Below are 14,218 nucleotides of genomic sequence, written 5' to 3' on the forward strand. Positions count from 1 at the left end.
CCGCTTCTTGAAATAGCTTTTTTTTTTAACTATAAAGTCACTATAAGAAGCTGTAAGAAAATCATTCCAAACGAAGCCTTAAACTAAGAATTTATAAGTTAGCAAATATATTATCATAAACAAAGTAAAACAAAGCAGATGATAATTCTTTCAGCATTTTCAATTGCAATCGAAAAAATGCGATGCCAAAAAGAATGGAAACAAAAATCAGAACATACAGAGACTACATCAATTAGAAACAAACAAAAGCATCCATATTGTTGGAATTATGTATTTTATAAAAATGATCTGAAAACTATCAATACAAGTATTAAATTTTTTGGGCAAAGAATTTATTGAGCTCGCATCAAAATGAACAGAAAATTCTGAAAAATCATGATATCAGGATTGTTAAATTACAAAAAAAAAAAAAAAACTTGGTATTCAAATTGGATGTGATTAATCAATATAAACATCAAAACCTTCAACAAATGGATAGAAGACAACAAAAACCTACATTGTAAAAAAACTAAGCTACTATTACAAAAAATTTGTAGAGCACAAGGCATGTTGAATTATGCTCCTGCCTGCTTGGAATATGACCTCACAACATAAGATTACTTCAACTTGGAATCAAACTTACTTCACCAAAAATATTCGCAATCAAAACAAAACATCCAGAAATGCAACCAACCAAGACAAAACTGATTATAAGGTATTGGGGTGCTGCGTCTTCCATGAGCAGCAAATATAGATCATATAACTATTCTCCTATACCTGGAAAAGATCAGATTTATCACCCTTTTATGGTTGACCTCCTCTCCAGTAATGATTCCAAGAATGTCGAGCAAAGTTTTGTTAATGGTGGAAGATTATGTGATGATCCAGTAAATATAGTTTCCCAAGGCCTTTCTGATGGCATAAATGGAACTTCTGAAATACTGTCTCCCTTCATGTCAAATTCTGGGAGCTCACCATATATAGATGTATATCCAATGTATTCTGAAGATAGGGATGTCAGATGAAACTAATTAGAATTTATGAAAAGAAATCACAAATGTTTTCTAGAGACGACGCTGAAAAAGAATATACGAGATCGGGTCTGCGGCCAAGTGGTCGATGGAAGAAATTCCTCCCATCTCATCCGGGCTCGAATCCCCTAACCGTCCCGAAAAAAATGCAAAAATCAAAAAAAGGGATGTGTGGTAAACATGATTTTACCTGATTCTTTGTCAGGAACTTGCCTGGTAAGAGCATTCCTTGCAATCTGAACCTCTGGGTCCTGTGGATTAAAGATAACGTACTCATGATCACCATTGATGTAAGCTAGTAATGAGTGGCTTCCTTCCCCTGGATATTTTGTATCACGAAGTAATAAATCAGGAGCTAGAAAAGCAAGCCCACCTCCCTTCGCCTGAATGGAAGGAAAAAAAATTACAATAAAATAATGGTTTAATATTCACATTTTCAATGAATTACGATAGTATGAATCCTTCATCATAAAAAGTAAAATTATGAACAAAATAAAACTTTAGCTAAGTCTAGTTCAATATTTAACTGAGGGCTATAAAAGATTGGCGTGTAGACACATAGTATGGAAGAGCAAAAACAAGTAATAATAAAGTTTCTTTACGTTTAACTACATAAAAAATTATTATATCTCATTTGATTCCATGTAAATTAAAAATTGATGCAAGCCACGGCATATCCAAATATAAGAGTATTTACAAAGGCTCCATGCATTCAATGCAGCGTCCAAATATTCTCATAAATTAAAACTGGATGCAAACCTTGTTGTTGACCCCAATACTAGTGTCGGGTCGAGTCGACCGCGCAAGGTGGGTTTCAAAAGCGAAAGAGCTCGAAATCGCGCAAAAACTCACCCGACGTGTGTCGACCCAAAACCAAAAATCGCCGAAACAACCTCCGTTTGCGAAACGGACAGCGCCGATGCGTCCGGAGCAACGGAGACAACTAAGATCGGCACCCATATTTGTGGAAGTTGCCGGTCGGCGAAAAATTAAATTTTGGGCGCGCGAATCCAGACGACGACTTGTGCGAGCGACGACGCGACAACCAACTCGATGCAAGATTAAAAAAATTATTTTTTTTTTGTGCAATCTAATTAAAAAAATTTTGAAAAAAAGAGGGAGAAAGAGCTTTTTTAAATAAAAAATGATTTTTTTTTAATAAAAAATCATAAAAATACCTAAACTACCCCCTACTTAACCCTCATAACTCTCCTAACCGATCCCTCTCCCCACTCACGCCATTTCTCACGCAAGGAAGCCGCCCCTCTCACGCCTCTCTCACGACTCCAAGGCCGGCCTCCTCCCTCCAAGCAAGGTAAACCTCTCCTTCTTCCTCTCTTTCTTCTTCCTCCATTCTTCTTCTTCTTTCCCTCTTCTTCCCCTTCCCAATTTTTCATCAACCCTCATCTTCCCTCCAAGTTTCCCACCATTTTCTCCCTCTCCTTCCTTTCCTTCATCTTCCTCCTCCAACCCTCTTTCTCAAAACCTACAAAAACTCTAAACCCTAATCTTTTTTTTTCCTCACTTCCACTCATCAAACCACCTAAATCCCTTCACAAAAAATGTTCCTACACACCTCCTACACCCAACAAAAAAAATTTTCATCCTTCATTTTCTCTCTCTAACCTAGAGAGAGAAAATTTTCTCTAACTAGAATGAGAGTGAAATTCCTTCATGTACGGCTCTATTTACATCCTAAGTGTCTCCACTTCCCACCATACCTCCAAATACCTTGCCTAGAGATAAACAAATTTCCCTCCTCTCTTTGTCTCTCCAAAAATGAGAGAGAGATAGAGATTTTTCTCTCTCTAACCCCACTCCCCTAATCTCCTACACACTCTAAGCCCACTCCACAAGAAAAACCCATAAAATCCTTTCTCTCTCTTTCCCTCTCTAGAAAGAGAGCTCTCTTCCTTTTCTTTCTCTCTCTAGCTTCTTTTTCAAATAAAAATATGATTAATTAAATTGCACAAGTAAATTTTTTTTTTAATTATGCATCGCAGGTTCCTACGTCGCCGTCATCCGCCGTCGCCGCCTCGATTACTGCACACCCAAGGTAAAAACTAGTATTTACATTTCTGTGTATGAAATAAGTACTCGTGATCGCCTTTCTTAGCGGGCGAGAAAACTTAAGTACCCGTGACGCACTGAGCGAGCGGGGAAATTCGTATACATAAAAATATAAGTACCCGTGACTGTTTTTCTTAGCAGGCGAGGAAATTTGTTATTTGCAAAAAAAAAATTATTTAATTAAGTACCCGTCACTGCTTTTAGGCGGGGAAAATGTCATACTTTAATCTTGTGCTCAAAGACCCCGTGACCGCTTTTGTTAGCGAGCGGGGATTGGAACTGCGGCCGCGGTGTCACCCGACACCTACCGTGACTGCCTTTCTTGGCAGGCGGGAAGGCATTACACACTCTGATGCAGCCCCCTACGCGAGGATGACGCCGGAGTGCTGCCGAATTTCTATTTGAAAATATTGAGGACTTAAACAAAAAGTAAACTTGAATTTTGAGCTTGAACAAAACACCCAAGTAGACTCAAGTGAATTCGAACTTGAGGGATCACAAAGAAAGAGAGGAAGAAGGAGAGGTTTACTTGGGTGTTTTGTTCAAGCTCAAAATTCAAGTTCACTTTTTGTTTAAGTCCTCAATATTTTCAAATAGAAATTCGGCAGCACTCCAACGTCGTCCCCGCGTAGGGGGCTGCATCAGAGTGTGTAAGGCCTTCCCACCTGCCAAGAAAGGCAGTCACGGTAGGTGTCGGGTGACACCGCGACCGCAGTTCCAATCCCCGCTCGCTAACAAAAGCGGTCATGTGGTCTTTGAGCACAGGATTAAAGTATGACATTTTCCCCGCCTAAAAGCAGAGACGGGTACTTAATTATTTTTTTTTTTTGCAAATAACAAATTTCTCCGCTTGCTAAGAAAATCGGTCACGGGTACTTATATTTTCATGTATACGAATTTCCCCGCTCGCTCAGTGCGTCACGGGTACATAAGTTTTCTCGCCCGCTAAGAAAAGCGATCACGAGTACTTATTTTATGCACAGAAATGTAAATACTAATTTTTACCTTGTGTGTGCAGTAATCGAGGCGGCGACGGCGGATGACGGCAACGTAGGAACCTGCGATGCATAATTAAAAAAAATTTTACTTGTGCAATTTAATTAATCATATTTTTATTTGAAAAAGAAGCTAGAGAGAGAAAGAAAAGGAAGAGATCTCTCTTTCTAGAGAGGGAAAGAGAGAGAAAGGATTTTATGGGTTTTTCTTGTGGAGTGGGCTTAGAGTGTGTAGGAGATTAGGGGAGTGGGGTTAGAGAGAGAAAAATCTCTCTCTCTCTCTCTTTTGGAGAGAGAAAGAGATGAGGGAAATTTGTTTCTCTCTCCAGGCAACGTATTTGGAGGTATGGTGGGAAGGGGAGACGCTTAGGATGGAAATAGAGCCGTACATGAAGGAATTTCACTCTCATTCTAGAGAGAGAAAATTTTCTCTCTCTAGGTTAGAGAGAGAAAATGAAGGATGAAAATTTTTTTGTTGGAAGGGTGTAGGAGGTGTGTAGGAACATTTTTTGTGAAGGGATTTAGGTGGTTTGGTGAGTGGAAGTGAGGAAAAAAAAGATTAGGGTTTAGGGTTTTTGTAGGTTTTGAGAAAGAGGGTTGGAGGAGGAAGAAGAAGATGAAGGAAAGGAAGGAGAAGGGAGTAGAGGGAGAAAATAGAAGAAAATGGTGGGAAACTTGGAGGGAAGATGAGGGTTGATGAAAAATAGGGAAGGGGAAGAAGAGGGAAGGAAGAAGGAGAAGAAGAAGAAGAATGGAGAATGGAGGAAGAAGAAGAAGAAGAAGAAGAAGAAAGAGAGGAAGAAGGAGAGGTTTACCTTGCTTGGAGGGAGGAGGGAGGAGGCCGGCCTTGGAGTCGTGAGAGAGGCGTGAGAGAGGAGTGAGAGGGGCGGCTTCCTTGCGTGAGGAATGGCGTGAGTGGGGAGAGGGATCGGTTAGGAGAGTTATGAGGGTTAAGTGGGGGGTAGTTTAGGTATTTTTATGATTTTTTATTAAAAGAAAATTCATTTTTTATTTAAAAAAGCTCTTTCTCCCTTTTTTCAAAATTTTTTAATTAGATTGCACAAAAATAAAAATAAATTTTTTAATCTTGCATCGAGTTGGTCGTCGCGTTGTCGCTCGCACAAGTCGTCGTCTCAATTCGCGCGCCCAAAATTTAATTTTTCGCAGACCGGCGACCCCCACCAATATGGGTGCCGATCTTAGCTGTCTCTGTTGCTCCGGACGCATCGGCGCTGTCCGTTTCACAAACGGAGGTCGTTTCGGCGATTTTTGGTTTTGGGTCGACACACGTCGGGTGAGTTTTTGCGCGATTTCGAGCTCTTTCGCTTTTGAAATCCACCTTGCGCGGTCGACTCGACCCCACACTAGTATTGGGGTCAACACTTGTCATATAAAACATGATATAATAGAATCAAAGTATCCAGAAGTTTTATGGCATCAAGAATATCAGCGCATGATATTTGCTAAATTTTGAGTAATAACTGTTTTCAGAAGCACAATGAGTTTTAAGAGCTGAAGAGTTGTACCTTTCTGACCCGCCAAGTTGCTAAAGGGGTAGGATTTTCCACTTCAAATAACAAAATTATCCCATCTTGGTTTCTTTTAATAGCTTTGCCATGTGTATTGTCGATGACAAGGATAGCAAACTGAGATCCATCTTTTGCAGTGCTGATGGCTGAAACAACATGAAACAGTGAAAATAAGAGGCATTGAAGAAACTAAAATATCATCAGAGACCAACCAAACCAATACGTAGTCAGAAATTTTGACTGTAAAAGTTTTTTTGGCATTTGCTTGCTTTGATAATTGAATAAGTTTTCAACATTATTTAAAAAGCTCAATTTACAACTGAGCAAGTTCAATTATAGCAAAATTGCTCAGAACTCATTTAATTACTTAAAGTTCATAAGATGTTAAGAACAATAATGAATTTATTAAACTTTGTAATTTGGATGATGCAATTACAAATTAATATTAGTTTTAAACTCTACAAATACCTTCAAAATCCCTCAAAAGTGATGAGCACATTCTTTCAAACATAAAGTGAGTAAAAGTAAAATATCATTGTTGTATAAAGCATTTATTTAATCTGCAAACATCCAAATGAGCCCTAAGTTTCCTTCTTTAACATTCCTGTCTATTGTTGAAAAAATAGATCAATAAGGGCTTAATAACATTTTAACTGGTAGGTTGTTTAGAAAATTAAATTTTTAATTTGTCAATGAATATTTTACAATTTCTGTACAAATAAGTATTCCTTCTTAATAAAACTTGGCGTGAGTAAAACGCTAGCTTATATCAGAAAATAATTTGTTAGCTTGAATTAGATCCATCTTTGCTCTTTCATTAAATTTCAGTTTCAAAGATGTTTATCAAGATTACTATCTCAAGTTTTATGAATAAATATGAGCAGGTATTATTATTACTTTTTTTTACTAAATATAACTTATCAAATTCTCAACTCTAACTTAGTATTATGTGTTGGATCTTCGACCAAGTGATAAACATGCATGCTTATATTAAGCAAGGACTCGACTTACCTTCTGTTGAAATTTGGTAAGACCACTGCATAGACAGCTTTAACAAATTCCAAACAGCTAACTGTGGCTTTGAATCCCGAGATATTGAAACTAAATATTCAGATTGCGCAATAAATGATAGATTACAAATCGGCTGCAAATAAAAAATAGAAAGTTTAAAACGATCATCCAACGAGTACATAAATAAAGGTCATCAATGACTTAAAAAGCATAGTCCTTCAGCCATATAAATTAAAATAATAAAACATTACCGCAAATGTATTTCCAATTACAGCTATAAGAACATTCTTCTCAGGATCCCATAATGTAAACAGATTCGCAGCTGCAACGGCTAGTACAGAACCATCAGCAGAAAATGTGGCTGCAGTCATGGGCAAATTCCTACAAATTCAGATCTCCATCAGTTGGCCAAAGAATGGCAGAATGAATTAAGCGAACAAAAAACATATATGCCATTACACAGGATAAGCATAGTTAAATGTACCCACACAAGAAGAATAGAAAGGCCAATAAGCATTTAAGAGACCATATTTTGTCATATACATCTTTTCCATGAAAAGGATCAAAAACAATCCCATGACTCTTTACGAAGAATCAAAATGGTCCACAACTATATTAGAATATCATTTTAGTCTTTCAAATCTTTAAAAATGAATCAAAATAGCCTCATAGGGGACTATTTTGGTTCATCTTTAAAGAGTTAAGGGACCAAAATGATCATTTAATATAGTTAGGAACCATTTTAATCCTTCATAATAAGCAAGGGACCATTTTGATCATTTTCTCTATCATTTAATAAAGCTGTACTTTCTAACATCATTTTCAATATTTCTCTAACTTTTGGTTCCATGAATTCGTGAGTAATGTCCGAATAGATTGAATTCTAAAAAATGCACTTCTGCAGACAATTGAGTCAACATTTCAAAATGAAAACAAAACGTCTACACAACATTGTTTTAATTTTTAAAAGTGACATTGAACAAGTACAGTCTTTACCTACTAAGATGACTACTTAGCATGACAAGATTGATTTAAGTCTGCTGGAGAGGCACATATATCTAACGAAGATCAAAATAACTTCACTTTTTTTTTTGTTGAAGGTTAACACAATTTTCTAAACAAGGTGTAGTTTAAATGTTTTAATTCGGGTATAGTTTAGTTGATTCGTTTTAATTAGTAAGCCCCAAGAAACTTGAAGAAAAGCAAAAGTAAATTTTAGTAAGGCTACTAAAGATCTTAAATAGTATAAAAGATGGCTGGCTTTATTATAAATATTTTTCTTCAAGTTTAATATGTCCAATTTTCATATTAATTGTTAAGAAAAATGCTGTAACTTGCATCATATAGCAAATTCCTCGAGAACATGGCAATAGAATGATTCAATAATCTAACAATTTACAACAACAAACTTAAAGCAATTTTTTCTAGAATAAAGAAATTCAAAATAGCAGATAAATCAAAGTAAATAAATAATTATTCATTTGATAAAAAAAATAAATCAAATGTTTGAAAGGTAAAGCAAATATCTATGAATCACATTAATCCTTGCCTTGACAGCCAGTTTTTCATTTGAGATGTAATGACCCAAAAAATTATAAAAATATCTTGAAATCCGCTAGCACAGAATTGTAATCTACAAAATGAAATCATTAGAAAGAATATTACTTGTAAGAACCAACAGATTGGCATTTCCATCCCGATTTCTGATGCATTTGGCCTTCTTGAGGCACATTGGAAGGATTAACCCACACCTGCATCATAAGAATAAGTGCAATTATAAATTCAAACAAACAACGGCGTACCAAAACTTCAGGAATTGCTAATGAAAGAAGCTACCTTGAAATCCCCACCCAAGGAAGAACTCACAGCCATAGAATGTCCCGGGCCTCCCGGCCGAAATGCAATAGCAGAAATTTGTGCATCACTGTAACCAAAAGAGAGAAATTCCGGCAGGCAAAACAAAAGACAGGTATAATAATCATCAACAAAATGAATTTGGGTTGCAAGAATGGAAGCTAACTGTAAGATTGTCTTTAGGGGAATAAATGAGCAATTGAGATTTTATTTGGCTCATTAACCAAACAAACTAATTTATCTATTACTCATGTTTGACTTGCTTATCAAGTGGAATGAGTTGTTCTAGAACTTCAAGTCCATATGAAATTATTACATAAAACAAAGAATATAAACACACTTAAATGCATACATCGAGAGACAAATGTACACATACGCATATTGTATAGATGCACATATTTATTATCAAATATAAGTTATTATTGATCGAAGCATGAGAAATCAGGCATTTTCTTGTTTGACTCATTAAGAAAGCAATTTAGAGCTAATAATCAACCCAGCTATTCCCAAAAATCAAACCAAATTAGCATCCCTACTTGTCATTCACCAAAAAAAACTTAAAATAAGATACCATACTTTAATTGCAACAATTGAAAGGGAAACCATTTTCACACCTTCAAACCTTTTTGTATTTGTACAGCCGCACATATTTACCCTCCATTCTAGAACAAGAGGAAGTTTCAAAATCTACATAGGTTTAATTGAACCATTCACAAACTAAGAATGCAACTCAAACCATTGTCCGGATCTGGATCCAACCAGAAACAAAACCCTAATTTTTTACTAAATTGCACCCAGGTTAGGCATTAAGATGGATTGGGTTGGTTAGAACAAGAGGAAAAGTAAAATGTAAAAAGTAGGTTGGATGGAAGACAGCACAACTTAAATCTTCATCTACTTCAACCAAATCTTATTCTATGCTCGTGCAAAAAAAATTATTATTATTATGTTATTGAGATGCGAGTGTCGCCAATAGAGTATTAGTGCATTACAAACAAAACCAAGGAATTTTACTGTTCTTAGGCATCTTAATTCAAACAATACACTTAACTATTTTTCATATTTCACCGATTGAACGTTTCTGCACATAAGCATTTTGACTCCACATAAATTAAACAAACTGAAGATTACCACAAACGCTGCTATTTCATCGACTAAACTCCTTCCTGACCCTGCTTTTAAATATACTAACCTAATAAACAAATTGTATCCAGAAATGCAGCATGCAGCTCATACATATCAGCTAAAATTCCACAAACAAACGGGTGATATTAAAAACCACAGACCACCAATATATTGATTTAACAATTCACTACTGAAAAGATAAAATCATAAAAGCATACTCCCAAAATGAACCCACATCTCAAATGGAGACATCAGTTTTCATATCCGTAGCAACTAACATGGCCAAACTCAAATTTAGTAGTTAACGCTACAGAAAAGAAATGATGAATCAGTAAACTTTCATAAATTAAAACAATTAATGCAAGAAAAATGGTGGATGCAAAGATGTCCGCATAAGGCTTCATTCAATTTGAATAGTTCATACAAAATATGAAACATAACAGCATATGCTATATGCACCATTTATTAACGAAAATCAAACTTGCTTGATTGACGATAGAACAATTGTTAAATCAAATAAACTTTGGTATCTAGGTAGTTTCATTACGAGATAAGATTATTGATAATAATGATTTGTGAGCTAAAAAAGTAAAAATATATTTTAAAAGAAGGAAAATGAAAGTTTTTGTTCAAATTTATAGAATTATAATCCCAACTTTCCATCAAGGATCAACATTGTCACGACCCGGCCCGGTTAGCTCGTATAGACGAGGCGGCAACGGAATCGGACGTTCAAAACATTCCAAAACATTTAAATCTTCTTAAAACATATATTTAAGAATCTGAAAGACTTCAACAGGAATTAAAAACGCATATATTGAAATGTTTTGGAATGTTCTGAACGTCTGATTCCGTTCCCGCCTCGTCTACACGAGCTAACTGGGCCAGGTCATGACAAACATTGAGCCCATATCTTTTTTTTTCTTAGTTAAGGAGATGCTTACAAAAGAATATTCATAATAAACTACCTTAATGTATGTTTTTATAGTTGATATAATTCTAATTAGTAAGAAATCAATCAAATTAAGTGGCATTTAAAACAGTGTGAAATATTTTTAAAAGATAGGGGCCTTAGAATTAGTAAAATAATGACTTAGTATATGATATAAAATATTATCGAAAATGACGATAACAATTATTATTTACCTATCAACAAGTTGTATGGATCTAATGTTTAAGTTGAGTGTGATAGAAATGAGAATATTGATATGTAAGTGGGACATAATATATATATATAAAGAGACACAAGCTCTATCTCCCTCTAATTCACATAAAAACATAAGCATGCACACTGCACCAACAATTGCATATGCAACACATCAATACCAATTAAAAGCAAGGGTGTTAAGGTTCTAGGTTGTATGTAACCTGTGAGGCTCATAAATCACAGTAGACAAGGTGTATTCTCCAATGTGGGAACCACTCCAAAACTTCAGAGTCACAAAGCCTCCTAACCCCTCCTCAGGAAGCTTAACATCAACAGTGCTCATCATAGAACCATCAGGAGAGAGAGCGATGAGAGCAACAAACACCTATGGAAATTAAAAGTAAACACATGGTTAATTAAGTATAAGCCAGAGAAGCTAAAAAATAGAAGCTGCAGACTTGTCCAATCACTATCAGAAAAAGAAAATGCCACATCATTCTTACAAAGAAAGCAGCCCAAGCCAATAACCTAAAGTCCTAAAGCACTAAATCATGCACATGTCATACTTTGCTAATATTAACTTTATCCAACATCATAAGCAAAGCCACAAAAGAAAATTCTACGAGACAACAAGAATAAATCTTGAGCACAGAATTTAACAAGCTTATTAATAATGTTTCGAGCTTGAAGCCAATGTAGATTTCTAAATCTAGCCAACTGAAAGAATTAGCAAATTTTATCATTTTCTAAAATATGTTTTCTAACAACCAGCAATTAAATGGGGCCTTATTTTCATTCTGAAATTGTAAAAGATAGTTCCTTCAAACCTCATAAAGAATTGGGAGAAGTTCTGAATCATCATCAAAGAAGATAGCATGGACAAAATCTTTACTTACATTTAATCTTTTATGCGAATAAAAGAAAGACATGATAATGCTATGGATATAGTAAAGTTGATTTCTTACATCCATCTGCACTGCTTCTAATAACATGATAAAGCATTCAAAAGTACAAATAATCACACATTATTCCTGTAAGATAAAAAGCTTTAAATTAGGCATGATCTTCCCTAAATTATTTCATGTCACTGTGGATGTCAAATTGGACATATCCACTCCAACATATCAATTAGGGTTCATCGGGTCACACATTATTGATATATTAGGTTGATGTACAAAGAAAGCTTATTTAATGCGTTAATAGTTTAGGGAATTGTCTGCCATATGCTCGCTGTACTTTTCAGGGATGGTGGTCCAGTCAAGTTTGTATAATCTGTCATTGAAAAAATCTCACAAAAATAACCACCTCTTTACTTATGGAACTTTCTTAGTGTCTGCAAAATGGAGCATAGGACGAGAAAAGGAGGATGATACTTTTCAAATAGAGAAATACAAGAGGGTATCTAATGATAATTAGACCAATAAAAGAATACGTGAAATATTAGAGTGGAAGTTCCAAATCAATTACCGTGACATCATCAACAGGTTGGAAGTTCCTTTCACATACTTGCACCTGGAAATGAGGAACTATGAGTCCATCATTACTATAAGCCAATGGTCAACTGTGTCAAACTTAAGGTAAAGTAAAAGCAGTTCTGCAAGTAGCACACCTGTGAAATTTCCCGGTTTTCAAACAAGTTAAAGAACTGTATGCAAAAATCTTCAGCACGCAATGCGACTAATCCAGCATCATTATAAAAGGCAAATTCATTGTTTGAGCACTCACACGAATCTGGAAATGAGAAAGGCAACTGAACACATATAGTGAGAACAAACACAAAACAGAAAGCAAATCAGTGGTAATGGTAGTAAATGAGTAAAATGGTTTCCTTTCCACAATCAATAAACCTTTATATATATATATATATATATATATATATAATTACATAGTATAACAAGCATGAAGAATGAATATAGAGACGCACAAACCTTAATTCCTGAAATAGACTTGATGATCTCCATTGTGGGCATCTTTAACAGATGGATTTGATTATCTGCACAAGAAAGCTGAAGATGGTGATGTCAGTAAAACCCAAAGAAGCAGAAATGAATACAGCACAAATTGATCAGCAGAAATTCATGATAACCAGGAGCTACAAATCGAGTTTAAAGGAATCCTTCTAAAGTGATGAACTGAAGGTCTTGGCATACATCAATTTAAATTTCTGTCAATGAACTATTTTGAAAGCGATGTATGTCACAATTTATTTCAATCTATATTTTCTGTTAAGTCATACATGCAACTTTTCATTAGGAATGATACAACATGTTTCATTATTTTAGCTTGTGCTCGGCTAGAGTTTAATAAGTCAGCAAACCACAATGCAAACCATAAAGTAGACTAAAGCATTAAGTGACCCAAGCATGAGCCAATCCCAACTCAACTCACATGCCTAAGGAAATAATTTGTTAAGGTCCATAAAAATTTTAAGATATATTTGCAAGTACAAAAATATTTATCATTAAAAAGTAAGTTTTCAAAGAAAATTCAAATATAAACCAAGCTCTAGACCCATCTCCCAGCACTACTACTCTTACACCTCTTATCCCAAAATTCCATCTTCCTCATACTCTCCACAGCATTCACTTCTCCCATAATCTTCTTCTACAGCTTCTATAGATCAACTGTCTTAGTATCCACGCTCCTGATCAAACTATCTCCACCACAACTGATAGCGCATACCATTTTGACATGGACCTCACATACTCCAACTCACCCAACCCTCCCTTCCAATCCCACATCTTCATAGTCACCCTCATTGCCACATCCTGTCCTTTTAATCCTAACAAGCATCCTCCATTCCGGTATCAGTACTATGATGAGCATTCATAAATTTGATATCACATCACAACTGCAACAGGACCATCCTCCCATGGCCTTCATTTTCTCCAGCAACCATCACCAACCATTTTTGTTACCTCTTTTCCAGTAGGCTCACGAGCTAAATATCAAGGCTCCCCACTTCAAATTAGAGAAATGGTGGAACAGGACAAAAGCTTGAGCACAAATTTAAATGCACCGCAATTGAGATCAGGTTTTGGCTTAGTCACATCTCTAGCCCTACCAAAATCAAAGCACCACTATACCTTCAAAAGACAACCTACTCGTTGTATATGTATAAGATCGGCCTATGGAGATGTGTAAATTACTTTATTCCATAGCCATTTGTGTTATCAAAGCAAGGATAGTTGATTAAAATTTAAAAAATAATTATGGTTGATGGTTAAAAGCTACAAACAAGAGCATGTATCCTACACTAAGATTTACAAGAGCATGCATCAAACACTAAGAATTAACTTCATTATCATTTATCATTTATCTCCCAGAGGTTTAGCTAACTATTATATGGCTCCCTAAGAATTGGTAAAATAACAAATCCTCCTTGAGGTTCATTATCATGTACCTCCTTCAGATTTAACTAACTATTATATATCTTCCTAAGGTTATCTCCCTGATAATTGCTAAAATATCAAATCC

The 14,218-nt window shown here is 35.5% G+C and overlaps 1 protein-coding gene across 1 annotated transcript in view; it reads right to left on the reverse strand.

Annotated features, from left to right (window-relative positions):
- Positions 1 to 403: 403 nt before the first annotated feature.
- Positions 404 to 14,218, reverse strand: part of LOC110095171 (WD repeat-containing protein 75) — a 28,101-nt gene continuing 14,286 nt past the window's right edge. The window contains exons 6-16 of the mRNA XM_028695427.1: positions 12,670 to 12,747; positions 12,351 to 12,491; positions 12,209 to 12,253; positions 10,963 to 11,126; positions 8,452 to 8,539; positions 8,281 to 8,366; positions 6,867 to 6,996; positions 6,616 to 6,748; positions 5,602 to 5,750; positions 1,201 to 1,393; positions 404 to 981 (exon numbers count right to left, since the gene is read on the reverse strand). Coding sequence (XP_028551260.1) covers positions 776 to 981; positions 1,201 to 1,393; positions 5,602 to 5,750; positions 6,616 to 6,748; positions 6,867 to 6,996; positions 8,281 to 8,366; positions 8,452 to 8,539; positions 10,963 to 11,126; positions 12,209 to 12,253; positions 12,351 to 12,491; positions 12,670 to 12,747 — 1,413 coding nt within the window. The 3' untranslated portion in view covers positions 404 to 775. The remainder of the gene's footprint in view (positions 982 to 1,200; positions 1,394 to 5,601; positions 5,751 to 6,615; positions 6,749 to 6,866; positions 6,997 to 8,280; positions 8,367 to 8,451; positions 8,540 to 10,962; positions 11,127 to 12,208; positions 12,254 to 12,350; positions 12,492 to 12,669; positions 12,748 to 14,218) is intronic.

Source organism: Dendrobium catenatum, unplaced genomic scaffold (genome assembly GCF_001605985.2).
Source record: "Dendrobium catenatum unplaced genomic scaffold, ASM160598v2 fragScaff_scaffold_635, whole genome shotgun sequence".
Classification (NCBI taxonomy): domain Eukaryota; kingdom Viridiplantae; phylum Streptophyta; class Magnoliopsida; order Asparagales; family Orchidaceae; genus Dendrobium; species Dendrobium catenatum.